This window comes from Brachycentrus maculatus, unplaced genomic scaffold, assembly GCF_059751285.1.
Source record: "Brachycentrus maculatus isolate JH-2025_06_01 unplaced genomic scaffold, ASM5975128v1 h1tg000238l, whole genome shotgun sequence".
Classification (NCBI taxonomy): Eukaryota; Metazoa; Arthropoda; class Insecta; order Trichoptera; family Brachycentridae; genus Brachycentrus; species Brachycentrus maculatus.
Window position 1 is genome coordinate 438,753 of NW_028280989.1, and position 19,573 is coordinate 458,325.

The 19,573-nt window shown below is 32.0% G+C and overlaps 1 protein-coding gene across 24 annotated transcripts in view; it reads left to right on the forward strand.

Annotated features, from left to right (window-relative positions):
- Positions 1 to 19,573, forward strand: part of Rbp6 (RNA-binding protein 6) — a 464,382-nt gene that overhangs the window by 275,158 nt on the left and 169,651 nt on the right. For all 24 annotated transcript variants that reach the window (XM_088264853.1, XM_088264854.1, XM_088264855.1 and 21 more), the window contains one exon: positions 9,825 to 9,917. In XM_088264853.1, the coding sequence (XP_088120979.1) occupies positions 9,825 to 9,917 (93 nt within the window). The remainder of the gene's footprint in view (positions 1 to 9,824; positions 9,918 to 19,573) is intronic.

A 19,573-nucleotide genomic window follows, 5' to 3' on the forward strand; every position in this document is an offset into this window, starting at 1 on the left:
GTATTGTTATAAATTGCATCTGTTATACCCCGCGCCGGACGTAATGAGGTGTGAAGCAGATAAGCACCCTGCACTATGGACCCCTACACAGCCATGTACCTCCGTCCACCCTATGCGGTGTAATCTAGATACCGCCATACACCACGCCAGACTCTCGAGATACCGCCATTTGCCGGATATCGATATTCACTTGACGATGCATTATTCCATTGTCTCCGTTTTTTCCTCCCACGGTTTGTGAAATTTCCCTGTAAATTGATATCGAGGCATTTTTTTTAATTACCTAACGTCCAAGTGACTCTGAAATCTAGCTACGGCTTATGCAACACCGTTTATCATGTCCCTACTCAGGCTTCAACATTATAAGTTTCATAGCCTATGCCTACTTGTGAGTGGATTTACTCTTTATGTTTAAAGTTACTATAATTTCATGTAATTCATGAGTGAAAATTCTAGGCAAAAACACTCGCTGATATCGAGCCAGTTGCAGCGTACAGTATTTAAAAGGTGTTAGGTTGTGGTCCCAGCGAGTGTTTTTGCCTAGAATTTTCACTTATGAATTACATAAAATTATAGTAACTTTAAACATAAAGAGTAAATCCACTCACAAGTAGGCATAGGCTATGAAAGTTATAAAGTTGAAGCTTGAGTAGGGACATGATAAGCGGTGTTGCATAAGCCGTAGCTAGATTTCAGAGCCACTTGGACGTTAGGTAATAAAAAAAAGGTTGTGGTCCCATGGTTAGTGTCGCGGACTCTTAAGTCAGTGTTTTTGCGTTCGAAATCGCTCTACCACAATTTGATACCTTTTTTAAACAATGAGCCGCTTAAGATCACAAAAATAATCAAAATAAAAAAAATGACAAATTCATGTTAAACTGGCAGTGCACAATGGAGTTCAAGTACCAACCCTAATGTATAGAAGTGGACCAAGAAGTTGGCAAAAGAATGATGGAATAAGACTAAATGCAGTCGAAATGCGATGTCTCAGACAAAACGATGTATGACATATGTTCGAATGGTGAAATAATCAAAGAATGCAAAACCAAGATGAGCATTGTCGATAAAATTTAGAAAAGTGTGTTGGATGGTTTGGACGTGTGAAGGAACGAATGAGAAAAGAACAATAAACAAATCGGGCGAATTAAGTCGAAAATAGGAGCAGAGGAAGATCGAAGAAAACTTTGCATGATCAAGTATGTCAAATACTTGAAGGTCAAGAATAGAAATTATAGGCGGGTATGTATGTGGAAATGTCAGAATGTGGAAGAAGTGAAGAATGTTTGCAAAGACAGTGTGGTGTGGCGTTCTTTTCTCCCTGCCGTCCCCTTTCAATCATTGGTGTCACGGTAAGTTAGTTAAGTTTTTTCTCAAATTTTTATTTATTCTTATGTATGGTTCTTTCATTAGTGGAAGTTTTATTTAATTCGTGCTTATTCCACACAAATATTTATTTTCTCTTCTTTATATTTTTGTAAAAATATCATTCGTAAAAATGTTATTTTCGTATTCACCGCTGTTATTTACAACGCTGTTGGGTATTATTTTTGATAAAATATTTTAAAAATATTAATGTCAAATATTTTTTAATCAGTTGTTATTTTCCATAAATACCGTAATATAAGGTAGGTCTTATACCATAATTGCTTCTTTATTTAAAACTTCCCCACAATTATATTAGATTGAAGGCATCATAAATTAAGGAAACGGCAAAGAAAATCTCGGTACTAGGAACGGTTCGAAATATAATAACATTTTCAATTAAATCCTGCGATCCTACCAAATATTTGCCTTGATGAATATAGCTCAGTTTACACTTTTCAATTATATTTTCCCGCCAACGGATTCCGACGAGCTTTTCCCGCCCTGTAAAAAAGCGCGCCATTCGGCATAACTCGGCGGCCGATTATCGTGTTTGCCCTTTCGTTTTGGGGCAGCGCGGATTCGTTTGTTTATCCCTTGTTAACGGCGTGATTTCTGTTTACACGATCGGATGTTCCACATCCTTTGCATCTGCACTAGACTCGGGTCTTTTGTGAACATTTGGATCTTAAATACCCGTTCATTTGCACTGATTCAGTGAACGAATCCCAATTTTGAGTGAAACTCGTTCACTTTAGCTGATATGTACACTAATTAACCAAACCACAAATTTATCTTTTTACTAGTTCGCTGATTCATGGATCAACCGGTTGCCTAGAAATTTATAAGTAAAAAATAAAAGGTTTCAAAAAAATAAATCGACTTTTGTATCATTGATCGTCGTTGTCGATATATTTTGCAAAAAAAAAACTTCATCCTCACCGATAGAAGATTTCTTTATTTGAAAAATGTCTAAAAATAATAAAAAATGGTTTGTACAAAAAAATGGAATAAAAAATTAGGTTTCATTACAAGAAGATTTCCCGAGAACCTTTTTTTAGATCACCGCCCCAAAATTTATCCGCAAATCCATGAATCAGTGAAAAATCGATAATTCTCTGCCCTCATCTGGCGAAAGACCCATCGTTCAAGTGATCCGGTCTTACTGAACGGATTACTAAAGTGATACAAATCCACTAATGCGGATCTTCTGAATGACCGGATCTTACTCACCTTTAAACTGTAGGCGCTCCAAAAATAGTTCTCCATAAAATATTTTTCGTTAAATCCTTAGTATGCGTGTTCCGTAGTTAAAGAATTTATCCCAAAGTGTTAATGTGCGAAATATTGTTGGTGTTTTATTTACTTGGTATTTAAAATACTTCATTTTTGAATAACTTCTTATAAATTCTTCATCAATACGCAATAAGCGTATCTTTTCTGCCATTTTAAACAGTAAAAATGTAACTGCCTAATTCATTTTTAAAGCAATATTATAATTTGCCAGTATAAAAGTTAGAATGACATTTCGCAATATCAAAAATGGTTTAATTTGTAAGCACTCTTCTCGGGAATGAATTACCTTTTAAATGTATAAAGACCGGAGGTTTTATTATTTCCTTTCAAAGTAAGGGGCCTGTATCACTTTGAAACATTTCTCTTCGCCAAAAATTTTATGGATACAGAAATTCAAATTTCAAAAGTATAAAAAGTGTAAAAAAATTCACCCTCATATTTGATTTAATAACGTAAATGAAACTCCCTAAAGGACACATTTCTACAGCGCACATAGGCAAAAATTCAAGAACTCAGGGCCAAAACCTTCGCTACGGAAATAGTAAAAGACTAGACAAGGAAACCAAAATATTTTATACAAGTTTCATAACAACTTTCTAAAAAGAACAACGGAATGTAGTGAAATCCAGATAATATGAATATTAAGCATTTAACTTTTTTTTTAAATTAGAGACGTATAAAAAAATTAAAAAAAATAGCTGTTTATTTAATTTGAATATTAAGTTTTTCAGTAAGTTATATTCAAGCGTTTGTTCTAGTCTAACATGAAAAGCTTATTAACAGGTTGGACTCGATAGTAAAGATTTAACAATCTGCTTTCCTCAAAGTAGGTAATACGAAGACTGATAAGCTTAACATTTGTGGAGGAAAATGGTGGATTCTGTTTTTGGTAAGTTGGAAGATATTGCTTCTTAGAAATAAGCCCACTAACGTACATTTTTCTGTATATGAAGTTAAGATTAAAAAAATAAAATTTGGGCCTAAAAAATGTGGTGTTACTCCGAATATCATGAATAGACCAGATCGTGAACAAGGCGTGTGACAGATGTAAAAAAATCGGATCGGAAACTCATGACATCATACCAAAGAAAATGGAAATATAAAAACATTGTACCATTGTAAAAAGTATTAAACCTCTTTTAATTTATTTAAAGGCATTTCTCGAAAACAATAACAGTAAAATTTTGGGTAATTTTGTAATTACGGATTTTGTTCAGACGCCTGTAATATTCTCGCTTGAGTGCGGCGATACCGCACTGCCCTGAATATTCCGATTCCGGACAAAAAAGTGTCAGAAATTAAAATAACGAATCGCGAAAATATCATTTTTTCCCCGGCGGTGCGGGATTAGCCTCGCCAGCAGGAGACGGGGGAAGAAGCCTCCCCTTCCCTCCGACCCCTCCGCAGCCATCGCAGGTCCTTCGTCTAATGGTAACATTTACATTCGACTCGCACTCATATATTTCTCTCACAAATGCGTAAATGTAGATTTTTATTTTCGAGTCTCCGTAAAATGCCTCAAAGTGCGACGCTTGCCAGTGTGTGGAAAGTGTCAGGTGAGATCTAAATGATTGTATTTGGTGATCACTATAATCGTATATTTTTCTATCACCGACATTCACCAAACTGCAGCACGTTTAATACTTTTGGCTATTTTCCAATTAAATATACACGTTAAGAAAACTCTAGGACCAATTTAAGAACTCCAATAAAGACAGTTATAAGGTTTTTTTCTTCCCTTAACTGTGAATCATATTTATTTTGCCACATCAACATCATAGATTCAATAAAATCACAAAAAATAATGAAAATGTTTTCGCATTATTTGTAATGCATTAAAAACTGTAAATACGTCTTTAAATATATAACTGTATTTAAAAATTCAAACATATCTTTTGAGTTATTTGTAACGTTCTTTATTTTTTCTTCCATAATTTCCATTAAAGAATACTTTGCTTAAAATATTGCGTGTCACAAAACCTTGAAGGTATTTTAAAGAAAACAGTTAAAGGAAAACGTTTTGTTTGTTCGATCGCTGAAAGGACTTTCCGATGTTAATTTGTGGCAAAGAAAATATTTTCGTTAATAACGAATTCTTTCTTTTCTTCAAATAACATCATAGCTTAAAAAACACCTCTAAATAGAGCGAGTGTATATTTCGACAGAATACTTTCGGTATTTCCCTCCATTTTTTATCCTTCGTCGAAATTTCGACATAGAAAATAACTCGCAGCGGTTTCCATGAAGCAGGATCATAGGCTTTACAACTTTAGGGTCCGCCACCGCAAAAACTCTCGGGACCACACGTTTCAATTATATACATTAAATGTAATGAAAATCTCAAACAAAGCGTGTATATAAATACTTATTTTAGCTTCGCTTCATCCGAAAATAATCGGTATCATAAATTTTAAATCCGTAATAACTCAATATAAACTTTTAAATCTCAACTTTTGAAATATTTCATAATTTCGGAATTTTATTATTTTTTCTGTTGAAAAGTAAATTTTTTATTTTTAGAACAGTGAATATTTATTGGTGACCCATTTACTGTAATCATATTTTTTATCAATATCTTCAACAGGAAACATTACGAAAATAACTATAAATAAATCAAATCTCTTTCTTGTCGACGATTCCATTTTTTATGTTTGAGGAAAACTGTGTTTCGATATTCATCAAATTTATATTGTAAACAGTGAACACAATTCATATATCATCTCTGTGATTTAATAGAAGAAACAATTTATTTAAAAATACACATTAGACATTATATCCGTTGATAAAAAGGTAATTTTAATGTATTATAAACAAACAAAATATTCAATAGGCTTATACCATATCCAAATAGAAATGACGGCGAAGGGGCTAAAATATTAAAATAATTCTTTTGACTCGATACCGTATAACGAAGGACTGTCTTACATTTGATCAAAACACGCATTAAAAAAATACATTTACTACATAATAAAATAATCCAATTGGTTTCGTTAAGCTTATTTTGTACTAAAAAATGTGTAAACATTTTTTTAGATTGAGTTTTATAAATCCCTTCCAACGCGAAATAGCTGTAAGAATAAAAGATAAATTGAATACAATCAAAACTCGTGTTTTGATTTATATTAATAATAATAAATTATAGAATTTCGCTAATTTAATTAAACGCTAATTTATTTATTATTGAGTTGCAACCGCCTGCATATGTGTTGCGAACCAATTAAAGGATTCAAGGGAGTATTGCGTGAATGACTAACTATACAATAAATCCACATACATATAACACACAAACATAATATATTATGAATGTTGGTACAACAGATATCTCATGCGGATTTCGTATGCGGCGGTATTTTTTCGCTTACAAAACTAAATGCCATTTAATCCAAGAAGTTTTATGGGAAAAAGATGACTCGGCAATTTATCAAGGAAAATATACGAGTGAGGATCGCATTTAAAAAAATACATATATATCATCTTATATTACAGCGCGAAACGTTTCGATGAGGGATTTGAAGTTTTAAAAAATGTACACATGTGGTCTTTATGCTTTGCAAATATTTTCAATAAAATTCAATCAATGTTGGTATCATGAAATATTTATTTCGTAATTGTTCGTCGAGATCACAGATTTGTATATTTTATGTGATGTAAGGTTGATGAGAATAGACGATTGTAAAATAACCTTTAAGATGTTCCGGCTATTTTGTTTGTATCGTGGCCTACCAAAAATGAATAAAGTGACATCTTGTATCTCCTTTTTGTTTAAAAGCACTGTTCGGGAAAATAAACTCCCTTACTTGAAGTTACGGAGATAAGCCTTATGTTTCATTCTAATTTGGTTTGTCGGGGCACCGGGCACGTTCCCGGAGCTCGTTTATCCCCAATTTCTATTAGTAGCTTAAATCTTATTGAATTTCCACTTTGCCGCCTTTTTCATCCTTCTCTTTCTCCCGTCTGTTCACTTTTTTTTACTTTCGCTCTCCTTTTATTACCAGTTTTTGTCGATACGCGTTGAATATTCCTTTGTTCGTCGCTCTCATCGAGATTCGCAAGCAGCCGACGATACGACTCAGGGTTACTCTACGAATCAATTAAAAGGATTTCCCTTCTCCATGATTTGGGGGTATTATAGCCCGGCAGTATATTTCATTCTATCGTCTTCCCGGAAAAAAAACACAATCACTGTTCCTTTTACTTTCATAATAAAAACTGATCCCTTTTCAGTCGTATTACTTACTCAGATAATGGGAGTTTAATAAAAATATCAATCGTTCTACGAAAACAATCATTCAGTCCTCAAAAGAAATTTTAAGTTATTTTTCTTCCAGTAGGTACTAGGTAATATGTAAATACATATTATTTGATGATAAAAAACACATTCTGCACTCATTTTTTTTTATTATATCCTTTTTTATGCATTTACTCGTGTGGATATATATATATATATATATATATATATATATATATATATATATATATATATATATATATATATATATATATATATATATATATATATATATATATATATATATATATATATATATATATATATATATATATATATATATATATATATATATATATATATATACTTAAATATATATATACATATAGTTCCATGAATGATGTATGAAGAAATGAAATTTTCTGATAAAATATGGTAGTTTCGCCGTAAATCTCTCTTGGCCGCGATCTTCCGCCCTGTTAATTCCGCTGTCCGAACGCGTCCTAACCGCCTCGAGAACCGCCGCTAGATTTATTAGCAGTGGAGCCAGCCAATGATGGCTATCACATTTCATTCCATGCTAATCAACATTAAAAATACATTAAGTGTAAGGTTGCCGATCCCACCCGAACTAATGACAGCCGGCAGAACGGAATGGTTGTAGCGGGGCAAGTCATACATAGCTTCCATACCGAGGGTGGAGATTTTTTGGCTTGTTAAAATAATCAATCCATTCATTTTACTTTTTAACTATTTACAAAATATTTTAAGCATTAGCTTCACTTAACCATTTTTGTTATAATTTAAAATTAAAACATATTTTGTACAATAAAAAAAGAAATATATTGGATTTTCACTCTTCCTATCATTTAATGTTCACTTTGTGTAATACCACTTTTAAAGTAGTATTACACAAAGTGAACGATGAGTTACGGAGAGTGTTATATTACCATATCACAAAGTTAACAATGCTTTTAATATACAAAAGATATTAGATTTTCTATTATGTTATGAATTACCAATATAACACGGTATGATATGATACTAGTAAAATACACTATCTTCAACATTATTCATTCTTTAAAAATAATTTAAATGGCTAAGGTATTTAATAAGAAAAACAATAGAATCAATGTTGCATTGAAGAAAATTATAAAATATTGGATTTTTAGACTTGGGGATCTCTTCAAATGCTTCAAACTTCAAAGGAAATTTTGTGTTTTAATAAGTCGTTAGGTTCTGAGCTTTTTCACAAATATTTTCACGGTTCATAAGTCTTTTATTTAGGAGACAGCAGATATTTTGGAGAATAAAAATAATTAGAGATATTGAGGATCTCGATCTGTATAAACAATTAAACTGCGATTCAAACAAAATCTTATCCTCGTAAAATAATATCCGCGCTTCGCTAGACATTGAGGTTTTATATAAAATACTCTTAAACAGAAGAAAAAAGAGATTAGGCTTCCCACAAATGAACCCTCATTTCGTTTTCAAATGGTCATTATCAATCACAAAAGCCCTCTGTCATTCACAGTGATAGCAATTCTTTTCAACTTGTTTCAACGCCGCAAACATCTGTGCTTTTATAAAAATGAAAAAATCTCGTAGAAGTTTTTAATTAATAATTACTCTATAATTCCAGCCTAAATTATTTCTTTTACAGGTCTTAAAACATAATCATTAATATTTGCGCTTAAAATTGCGTTTCTACACTTTATGTTATACAATTTTTTTCTTATCGTGAAACTGCCTGTTATTTCATTTAAATACGTTAAGCGTATTTTTTTTGTTAAATAAATAAAACACTTTCTTTTAATACTCGTCTTTATGGTATTTATTTTGTTGAAGGAATGGAGGGTAAGTTTTGTTAAGTTGAAATTGGGACTGTACTTAAATCCTTAATACCTTGTTACCTCGAGTGTAAATATTCCGATGGTTTCGTTGTAGCGATGGCTGCTGTCGATCTCAGAAATTCTCCTCCCTCCTCATTCGGAACAACTCCGTTTCAGTTTGCGGAGACGGCTTAATTTTAATCCGAACTTCTTAAATACCTGTAATTTCCCTCAGCCATCCAGCGTTGGTAGTCGCGGTTAATTGTTTGACTCCCCGACAACTCGCTCGGAGGTGATATAAACCCTGGCCTGTGAATTCAGAAAAGAAAACTTTTCCCTTTCCAGCTATATAAGGACTGCATAATGAATGAACGGTAATTATTCTTACGTCCCCTTCCCTCTGTCCGCTTTTATTTTCTCCTTAACCTCCCCTCTTCCCGCCCTCGGCCGCTAGTTTTTATTGCGCCTTCGGTGATTCGAGTATGCAAAACGCGAAGCGCGCTCGCTTTTATTGTGGATTTGCCAGCGTTTACTTTTACGCAGTAAAAAAGCCATAATATTCTTCGCCCTGTTGAAAACTGCTTTCGGGCATCATTCTCTTCTTCAATGTTAATGACACTATTCCCGATCTATACCTCGTCACATTAGAAGACGTTACGAGCCCTTTACGACATATCCTTTCTCACACTTTTAACTCTCTGCGGTTTGTCGATTTACTGATATACATACTTACATGTCAACTGGGTTTAATTTTTGTAATTCTTGTTTTTTAACTTAAGAATTTGGTTAAATTTGTTTAATCCTTATCTTAGTTTTCTCAAAAAGTAAAATAAATAAACGTTTTCATGATAATGAAAAAAAAATTAAAAAGTATAAAAATACTTATCATTTTGTCTGGCGACAAGTACGAGTAAACCTTTTAAAAATTAATAATAATACGTGATTTCTTACTAAACACAACTGTTTCTATAAATCAAATATTTATGCAGAAAGTGAATTTAATTTGATTTGTTTCTTGTAAAATCACTAAACAAGCACATAATAAGTTGAGGCAATTTAAAAGTTGTTATTTCTTATTATAACACCGTATAATTACTTTTCAGATGGTTACCAGGACAAAGAAAATCTTCGTAGGTGGGCTGTCGGCTCCTACGACGCTGGAGGACGTAAAGAACTACTTTGAGCAGTTTGGACCGGTAAGTTTGCATTATTATTTGTTATCGTGTTTTTTCACGATTTTTTATTAAAGATGATCAAACCAAGAAATCTTTTACTTTGCTGCACGGGTAGAAAATACTTTAGCATTAACTATTTATAAATTTGTTGGTTACAAATACTTCTTTATATTATTTTTGAAACGCTTAAATCTTTACTCCAAAAATAAATTTTTGAAACAACAGAGTAACACCAGGTTAGCAAAAAATTTTGGATTGTAAATAAATAAAAATATATTTATTTTCAAATGTCAATATAATGTTTGTTTAAATGTTAAAAATATACTTTTTAGAGATAGATCGGATATTTTTGTAACAAAGTAATTAAAATAATATAAATACTAGATTTCTCACCATTTTCATTCCTGAAAAGAGTAACATTGAACACCTTATATTTTGAATAATTCCGAAAATCTTCCAACATTCAATCCTTATACCACTCTCCCAAACAGTAAGCAATGTGAAGCTTAATTACGAAGTTTCCCGATAAAGGTTTTTTGCCAATATCGAGTGTTGCGCAGATGGAGATACTTACACACATTGGGGGAGGAAAATCCCCAATAAAAGTACCCTAATCTTCTCTAATTATTGTGAGCTACTTCCATCCCTTTTTTGGGTTTTGATTTTTCCCAACACCGCTCTATCTTTCCAAAGTTCCCGATATCCTCTTCATTGTCTCGGTTTATAATCAAAATGAACCTTTTTATCAGTTTAAGCAGAGCCCGGGGATTTTCTTAAGGGTAGGTATGTATATCCTTTGGCCAAACTTCTAAATCCTCTATTTGGATTTTTTAATATATTCACATTACAATCCTTTATTAGGGTGGAATTGTAAAAGTATAATAAAACGTGTACGGTTATCGTCGTGTAGTTAGTGGTAAGTGTTACGGACTCTTATCCGGAGTTTCTAGGTTTGAACCAACTCCAACACAAAATTGACACATGTTTTCAAAAATGAACCACTAATTCTCAAGAAAAAATAATAAAATTTGTGATTTTTGTGATTAAAATTAAAACACAAGTATTTATTTTTAAAAATACAGTAAAAATTTAACACCTCTTTTTTTTATATTACATTCCATGTAAATACCTACGTGTATCATTTAAATTTTGGAATATTATAATAATCATATTTTTCTATATTATGATCGTTTATATTACAATGATTAAAGAAAACACTTGTTTTATACCACTTGAGTTTTATTAAAGACTACATGTTTCGGAAGTGAAACTTCCATCATTCAGATCTGTATAATAATAAGTTATTATACAGACCTAAATGATGGAAGTTTAACTTCTGAAACATGTAGTCTTAAATAAACTCAATTTGTATAAAACAAGTGTTTTCTTTAATCATTGTAACGTGTCTTACCACAAAGTTAATGCCGAAACATTTAATAAAATATCGTTCATATTAATTAATTAAAATATTTTACTTTTTCTTTCAAATTGGTTATGAAATAACTAGAAACGTTTTTACACAAAATTACAGATTTTTATGGTGTCCAGTTTCCAGGCATTTTTCCCTCAACTGGCTAATAATGGCCGGATTAGGAGCGCTTCTACAGGGTCGGTGCGCGGTAATGGTCCGACCAACAAAGTCTGTTTCAATTTGCCGGCTTTAAAAATAGTTAGGTGCGCTGGGGGCATTAATAATTTTAATCGCCGAAAACTCCGGCGGCGGCTTACGTGCAAATTAAATCCTTCTTTATTGCTCACTGCTTAAAACTGAGAAATGGCTCCACATGCCCACATAACGTATGCAATGCTAAACGAAACTGTTGAGGGTGTTTATTGGCCGGACATATTTGTGTAACCTATTTTTAAAATACTTTGAAATCGTATTTTAAAGCTTATCATCAAACTTTGTGACGATTTAAATAAACAATAAAATATTTGTCGATTCGCATTCAGTTTTCAAAAACAACAGGTCGACTTATATTTTTTAATTCCTACATATTTAACGATTTCATTTTTTTAAAATCGAATATTAAATTAATTTGAATATCCAAAAATAAATTAAACTCATAAAAAATGGAAATAATTAAAATCATTTTGAAATGAAAACGTTAAATTATGTATATTTTAATTACAGTATTGGCAAATTCATATACAAAATAAGACGAATGAACGCAAAAACAACATATTTTTTGTCACAATCGTTTAAAATGTGTTTTCTACTGAAAACATTTCTATTCACCCTTATACGCATCTATTGGTACATGGGGCACTGTATCGTATCGAGGCAAAGTTACGTATATACGATATTTTCTTTCGAATAAATTGAAACTGTTTTTATTACTCTATCAGTCTTCTTTATAACGCTTTTTCTGGAGCAATTCTTTTTCACTTCCGTTCGATTTTCGACAAAGATTACAAACCGCAACGTTTTTCCTTTTTCTCTACAAAATGATACCAATATCATATCTCAAATATTTTGGAACTCAATATTTAGAAGGGAATAAGGGAATATCATGTATGTTTCCCCCTTAAAACCTCTAAAAACTTTTAGTCTCAGAAGAGAACTTGTCTACTAACCACGCATTACTGTCATTCAAAATTTCTTGTTTTAAAACGTGTATGGGATATTTTATATAAGGGTTTCACATAAACTTTTATTTCTTGTTGAAATATAATTCAACTGTTTCATACTATGAACATACATCTTACAAACACTTATCGAAACATATTTTCGCTACTAGTTTAATTAAAATGAAATATTTATATTTAATATTAACATCTACATAGATACGAAAATTCATGAAATAACAATGCAATCGAAAACATTGAAATGCTTATTCACTCAAGAAGTGCTTATTTACTCAAGTCAAGAAGCACGTTGCCCGCCATGAGTAATATTTAGTGTCGATGTAACGTAACAGATGGCGCTACCATTGCGATAAAAAATATGTTGTACCTAAATTTCAAACCATCTAGTGTATTTTAGGAGATTTTAGATTTTAAACAAACGAATATTTACATTTTCATTATATAGATATGTAGCTGAAAATAAACATAAAATTATTTTTATACAATTTTCTTTCCTTTCTTGTGAATTTTTATCTTTAAAATTGTATCAAAAACAAAACGTCTCAAAGGTTAAAAGATATTTTATTTATCAAAATTACTCTTTTTTATGAAACGATTACGATTTTGTACATTAAAACATATAAAATCATACTTACCAACTTACCATCACGCCACTTCACCGCAGTGGTAGGCAGAAAGATTAGAACGCCTCATCAACCTGCCAGCGAACAGTCTTCACCACTTTCACATTCAGAGACACCCATCGATCATTCCGAATCCCCACTTTCAAATATTTGAATTTTTTTATTTTCATAAATTGTATACATCTATTTAAAAGAACTATTATAAACATATCTAAAATATTTTTTGCAGAGAGCCACCTAACAACCTTGCGTGTCTTGTTAGTGGAGTTCTTTTTAGATTCGTTTTTTATATAGTTTAACCTAATATACACACAAAAAAAAGAGAAAAAAATTAAAATAAAAACTATTTCAAAATTTTAATAGAATTAACTCTTGATCATTTACCCATTCCTTTATTTTGCCTTTGATACCAAGTTTTCTTCGGTTTTACATTGCTTCTATTACCAAAATTGATTTGAAATCATTATTTATTATCCCTGCATATTTTGTTATTCACTTTTATTCGTTTCACTTGTGTCCGACCCATCATGACGTATGGAATCGAAAGTAGAACAGACACCGCTGCCACAAAAAAATGCGCTTAAAGTGTCAGAAATGAAGACTCTGAGAAGCATAACAGGCAAGAGTCTTCGAGATAAAATCAGAAATGCCAGGATCAGGGAAATATGCGAGATCGAAGATGTCGTTAGGTGGGGAAGGCAACGAAGGAGACAATGGTATGCGCATGTGAGGAGAATGGAACCATCCAGACTCTCCCACATCGCACTCTACGGCCAACCCCATGGTAGATGACTCCCGGGCAGACCACCAAAGAGATGGGTCGATAGCTGGGAATCGACGTCGCAGGAGGCTAATCCCTCTTAAAAACAGGCCGCAAGGCCTATAATAAGAAGAAGAGGAAGAAGAAGAAGACTTTCATTCGAAAAACATGTGCGGCAACCTCCGAAATCGAATAAAAAGGTTAGATATTTATCGGTGTGTATTTTTAAAATCATCGATATCCGCGGCTTACTTCCAATTTTCCTCACCGCGTGAATTCAAAGTACCCAGCGCCGGCGCTACGCGCTATACGACGCTGTAGTAGGCGGCGGCTGAATACAAACTAGCATAAAAACAATATCCAACCCGAAATGAAAGGTTTCGATAACGCCGCCCCTGAAAGATAAATGTACGCCACGTGATTGATTTACGGATTCGGATAAATTATATGTTGTGCCCGATAAATCGACAATCCACTCAAATAAAATTAAACAAAATTATAAAACGTGAATATACCATTACTGACGTGTAAAAAAAATGGTCGTACACGTGATACAAGTGTAAGTTCTGTATAAATAAAAAATATAAGAAATTTAATGTGAGACACACAGAGACATCATCTCAAAATAAATATATTAATTCAAAATTGCGTAAAAAATATATTATTTATTCAATATTTACAATCATTTTATTTAAAAAAATTGCATTTCACAATACAATATAATTACAATTACAAAATTTTTATTTAAAAATGATCAAAGGCATGGCTTGTGTGTGGGTATACATTTAAATTTAGGTTATAAATTTATTAATTGGTGCATCAATTGGTTGTACTGATATTAATGGTTTGTGATAACTAAAATTTAAGATATGTATCTGTGATTAGATATTTTAGATATAACGAGAAAATTATGTCTATTGTAGTTCTAAATTTTAATTTTGAGTTGTTGTTTTTTTTAAACGATAAAAATTACTTACACAATGCGTGATATCTCATATGTTCACATATAGACGTGTACATCTACAACGCGTGCTTGAGCAACACTATATTATTATTTCGCTTTGTATCGTTGTGTATATGGCACTACTCTGACTTTTGCTTCACTAACGTGACATCATAATGTATAGCTTGCTTTCACCTTCTCTGTTCGTTATATCTCTCTTCTCTCTTATGTAACGAGGTGTGCGTAATAAACGTGACGCGTCTTTGTAATTTCTCTTTCAATTCTCGTGCAATTATCGATTTTCGAATCGCCACCTTCAAAAATTCACATAAAAAAAACTTTGTCGGACGTTTTATATTAGGAAAAAACAGATTGTTTTTCACAGCAAATTTTCTTTAAAAAATGTTGAATTATATAATAAATTACTTTAATTATATGTTTTTGTCTCTGTTGTGTTTTTAAATACAGAATTTTATTCAGAATCGCGTAATTATTACCCTTAAAGATCTTATTTGAATGTAAATGGCCTATCTTGCGCTGGAAATATTCGTGGTTTATTGTTAATCTGTATTTTGTATCGCCGGAAAGATCCTAAGGTAGAATAGGCGAGTCACGCACTTTGGTAGGGAGCAAACACAAATACAATATGCAATTAAGGAGAGCCCGGAAATGGCCAAGATTGACGGTACAACATAAGTCATTCAAATTTATGTTTCAACATAAGTCATTCGAATTTATGTTACTCCATTATTTATTAACTTTCGTGATACGTTTAAAAAAAAGTAGTCAGATTCCTGCGTAAATCGAAGAATTAAAATAAAGGCAATTTTACATCATTAATAGAGATGACATAAAAATGAATAATTACAGAATCAGGCATCAAATCATATCTAATTTATGGTAAAATTATGGTACCATTTGCATAAAAACATTATTTCTGTGCTATTTATTCAATGATATGCTGAAATTTAACACGTAAATAAGATTGAACTAGAATACGCGTACATTATTCCAGAGTAAGGCTTGTATATATAATAATAAGCGCGCACGCGTGTGTATGTGTGTGTGTTCACGTAAAAGTTGACCGCGGCCACCGCAAAACATCATAAACTCCATCAAAAACTCGCCCCTTCATGTTTGCTTATAGGATTTCCCGCTCACATACAAAGAACCTAACCAAACAATATCTCCCCACTACCTCGCACAAATCTCTACGTAAACTGCGAAACACCTTCCCAAGGACCAAAACAATCAACATTTAATTTTGTACAGTGGTGTGGGGCGAACTTTGTTCCGATCCCCGAACGTTAATTCCCGAAATAGGTGGGCCGGCTCTAATTCAGAAGTGATGTGATTGAATCTACCTGCTGATAAATTATACGGACTAATGGGTCGCAGAGTGCTGATATTGATTCATCAAATTTTGATTAATGCGTCGTGTTTATTACCTCCATTTAGGAATACGTTTGATGTCCGTGCTTTTAAATTTTGATGGCATTGGCAGTAGGTAATTGGATAAATATACATCCTTCATTTTTTGGTACAACACAATTCATTCAATGTGTTAACAATTTACAAATTACAAAAATACGTTTTTGATTTGAAACTTGAGAAAAAAATTAACTGAAAATCGAACCTATTTCAAATTAATACATGCTTTGTAGAATTTTATCTAATCTTTTCGTGCGAGTAGTTATATTTTTGATCAATTCGTCCGTTACATAAGTATTTTTTATTGCCGTTTGGTTGTGCGTTTTTTTTAATCGAAAATGTTTACATTATCTTTAAAAATAAAATAAATAATAAAAATTATATCCGCGTATATTTTCGTAAAACACAAAAAATTTAATTAACGGATTTTTAGCTAGAACGTTTATTGTGAAATAAATATCAGTTTTTGTAAATTTTGTAAATACACCAATGAATTGTGGTTTTATAAAAATCTGAATTTCACCAAACATTAAAATTATACTTTAAATTGTATGCGGTTGTCGGATGAGCGTTCTTTCAAAATAATATTAACCACATTCGTAAACAAACTTGTAAACGTATTTAGAGTATGCACATTAAATTTTCTCCGTTCTCGGTGAGTGGAGGGGGCTATATATGCACAAGTGCACGCTAAGTAGAGCTGACTTAAAAATTAATTAACCGCATGACCCACGTAATCTGCTCTCCCCTGCATTCCCATTCTACCTCCCTGTACCGGGGAATAGAAACAGCAGCCAGACAGTGCTGCCACACTAAAAATAAAATTTTAAAAAAATCACTAAAAAATGTATGAATTTTGAAATATTTTATAATTTCAATATGGGTTCTCGTCAAATGTATTATTACCGAAAAGGTATATTTAAGTATTCAATTTAATTGTACCCAATTAAACAAGTCTGAATAAATAATTTCTCACAAAACGACGAAATAATTAGTGTCTCAAATATCGAAGAAAAAATGGTATCGAATAAAAAAGTGTATTGAATATTTAAATATTTTTACGATTCATAATTTAACATCGTTCAAAATAAATGTTTATTATCGTCATCTTGAAGTTTTGATGCCTTTTTAACCAAATAAATCAAATGCGGGAATAAATTTATGAGAAAAATTTATAAATTTCGTAGTTGAAAATTGCAAAGGATAAAAATTCAAGGATTAAGTTCAAAATGTGTTTATAGAATCAAATTTTAAATGTGTGTAAGTTTATATAAAAATAAATCTTTGTTTTTTTACTATTTAAATTCCTTAATCCTACCGTTTTTAAATCATCTAATTTTGAAGATGACACAATTTTCATTTCAATCAACCGTGTCCCACATATAATTATTTTTAGTACCTTGATCCCTCGAACCATGATTGTACATCTCCATCAAATTCGAGAGAGTTGGAAACTTTAGTGTAGATCTGGTACGTAAAAAGAAACATAAAATGAGTCCTTCACGTATATGCACTCGCGTCCTCACCGATATGCACTTAGATCAAATATGTTTCCTCCATGTGCCACTCTACGGGAATACATCGACGTGTTCGTCTCTAGATTGAAACTCTATTTTACTATTTACATACATAGAACCTTACCGGCTCTCTGAACTTGCATCAGGGCTTTGTTGGTGGCGACGAGACACTATAAAACGTACACAATACTATTTCTACATAATGTCCTTTTTATTCGTTTTGCTTGAAGATTCACCTTTTACACATGAATGCTGCGATTTAAACAAGAATAATCAAAAGCAACCGTTCCTATCTCTCATTTTACAGGTGTTTTAATCCATTTTGTATTTAAATATCACTCGGAAAAAAACACTATCTCTTGCCACATGTTTCGATGCACTCCGAATTATTTTCAAAGACCGTATGTAAAGTTACGTCTTCATTTTAGAGTTGAGCTCTTCGGATAAAATAAAAGTAGAAGCCGCTTCTTATTTTTGAAAATAAGAAAACGATTCTTTCCTCTTCTTCCTCGTTTAACGTCCTAAGAGAACAACTATAAAATTTAGACTTATACGTAGCATCAAAAACAATGTTTGAAAATTATGTTTAATGTGTTTACATGTGTCACAATAGATTTATTTAAATTGTGATATTTTTGAATAAAATATCAATTAAAAAAAGCGAAATTAATGATGAAACTTTATATTTTACTTTTTTGTTGATTATTTGTTTAATCGAAAAGTTGTAACAAAGCTTTTAAAGATGTATAATCTTATTAAGCATTTCGAACTTTGTTATTATTTGAGTAACGCGTTCAATGAGTTGCTTATATTATGGCCGTGATGAGAAAACGGTGTTCATTAAACTGCTTGTTTAAGACGTGGCACATTCTCGAGATTCCGGTCTTATTCTCTAATTACGAAGCAGAACCGATGTCTCGCGAAGTTTCCTTCCGATCTTGTCTACAGTTCGGTTGGATAAATTCAAACAGCTTGTAAAATGCAACGATTCGTACGGAAGGAGATTTCTCTTGATTGTGGCGGTTTTAATTCTTCCAATGAAATTACACCGCTGTGCTTTACACTGTTTTGCTTGCTCGTTCACTTTTTACTTGTAGACTTGGCAGCGGATCTGTTCAATCAGCGAAACAGCTCTCCGCTGACTCGTTAGTCGGTGATCACTCTACGTGTACTAGTATCTGGGACGATTTCGAATCTCCTTCGATAGTCTGTTGCACTTGCGCTTCTCATTAAACCGTCTGGTCTGCACTTTTCGCAACAATTAATTGATGCGGTAAAAGTTTTTTAATTCAGGTACAAGGAAAAATATTCAGCTGGATTATTGCAAAGTATTTTTTAAATTGAATCTACTGACAATATGTCGAGACTGAAAATTGAAATATTTGAAACAATTTTTATTACGAAATGTATATTTTTTCTGCAAATTCCGGAAATTTGTAAAAATAGTTATACTAAATAGTTACTTCATCGTGTAAAGATTATAAGTAAAATAAAATAAAATATATGTAAAAGTATTTGATATTTTCCAAAGCTTTATCCAATAAGAAAAAAATAATGGCTCAAGCACAATAAGTGATAATAATCACGCTAAATCAATTGCGCTCTAGATTCGACTGAACAAATAAGTTTATGATTTTATACAAAGTGTCGCTTTTAAGCGTTTTCATTTTTAAATAAATATTATTTTTAAATGTATTTCGGAATAAGTTTTTTTTTCAACAATGGTCAAGCACAGCACTGATGGGCAAAAGTCCACATCAATCGAAAATAAAACTATAATACAAAAGAAATCCAACAATAATGCATATTTACAT